We start from the raw sequence: 1,306 nt of genomic DNA, 5'->3' as shown, positions 1-1,306 counted from the left end.
AAAGGAGGCACTTTGAGTAAGTTCCCTACAAAAAGGGAGATGTACTGTAAGAAATTTCACCCAAAAGCAAGTAGGGGAAATGTGCCCCAAAAATCAAGTAATTCACTACACCACACATAGAGTTATTGTTATGTATCAAGTTAATCTGCCAGATGTCCCATACACAAAACGTCCTAACGTTGTCCAATTTCCTTGAACGAGTTCACTACCAAGTTCTTGCTAATACAAGCATTGGTGATGGTATTATTAATCAAGGAGGAAGAGGTCGTTAAGCAGCAACCCATGTCACCCTTTCCCTACGCACGTCAGAGCAACATGTCTTTGCCTGTCGTTGCGCAGGCGTACAGTATCTCAGGTCCATCACGGAGCGAGACCTGCATATAAGTAGCGCCTACCGCAGACTCCGTTCTCAGAACCAAGAAAACCACCTGTCCGCTCTCAGACTCCTCCCGATCCATCAAACATAGTACAAACATGGCGAAGGTTCACCCTAACATGGTGCCCCGGCCGGTCAGCGCCGTCACAGAGCGGGCGGCGGAGGCGCCGACGACGCTGACGGTGTGGCGCAAGTCGCTGCTGTTCGACTGCAAGGGCTTCACGGTGTTCGACGCCAAGGGCAACCTGGCCTACCGCGTCGACAGCTACGCGTCCGAGACCGGCGACGAGGTCGTGCTCATGGACGCGGCCGGCCGCCCCGCCTTCACCGTGCGGCGCAAGCGGTTCAGCCTCCAGGGAGATCAGTGGCTTGTGTTCGCCGGCGAGGAGACGCGACGGCCGGTCTACGCCGTCCGGCGGAGCGGGAGGGGCAAGACGATGGCGCATGTCACTGCCTGCGGCGGGGGCGCTTCGCCCTCAGCGTCGTACGAGGTGGAGGGGTCGTACGCGCGGCGGTGCTGCGTGATGTACGACGCCGAGAGGCGTGCGGTTGCGGAGGTGAGGCCCAAGGAGGTGGTCGGCACGGACGTGTTCCGCCTGGTGGTGCAGCCCGGCGTCGGCGTCTCGCTCGCCATGGCCGTGGTCGTGGCGCTCGAGCAGATGTTCGCCAGGCCGTCCCTCCTCCGGAGCTGGTCTACGTAAATTAGTTAGCTATATATAGTTTGTTTGTTGTATTTAGATCTAGTCAAGCTAGCTCTTTTTGCCCCTTCCACTTGGGGTTGGGTTGGGGTTATGAACGAGTGAAAATCGATGGATGATCGATGTGTGTGGGCATGAGAGCATCCTATGCTCCGTGACGCCTCCAATTCGCAAATACTGGTATATGGCCAACTGAATTTGCTGACAATTCGTAGAAAACAAGATTCTTTTC

The 1,306-nt window shown here is 56.0% G+C and overlaps 1 protein-coding gene across 1 annotated transcript; it reads left to right on the top strand.

Annotated features, from left to right (window-relative positions):
• The first annotated feature begins 402 nt into the window (after positions 1-402).
• Positions 403-1,306, top strand: LOC124667952 (protein LURP-one-related 8-like). Its single transcript, XM_047205173.1, has one exon. The coding sequence runs from the start codon at positions 475-477 to the stop codon at positions 1,075-1,077; it is 603 nt and encodes a 200-aa protein (XP_047061129.1). The 5' UTR covers positions 403-474; the 3' UTR covers positions 1,078-1,306.

Source organism: Lolium rigidum, chromosome 6 (assembly GCF_022539505.1).
Source record: "Lolium rigidum isolate FL_2022 chromosome 6, APGP_CSIRO_Lrig_0.1, whole genome shotgun sequence".
NCBI lineage: Eukaryota > Viridiplantae > Streptophyta > Magnoliopsida > Poales > Poaceae > Lolium > Lolium rigidum.
Note: the sequence above shows the minus strand (reverse complement) of the source record. Positions and strands in the feature narration are given on the sequence as shown.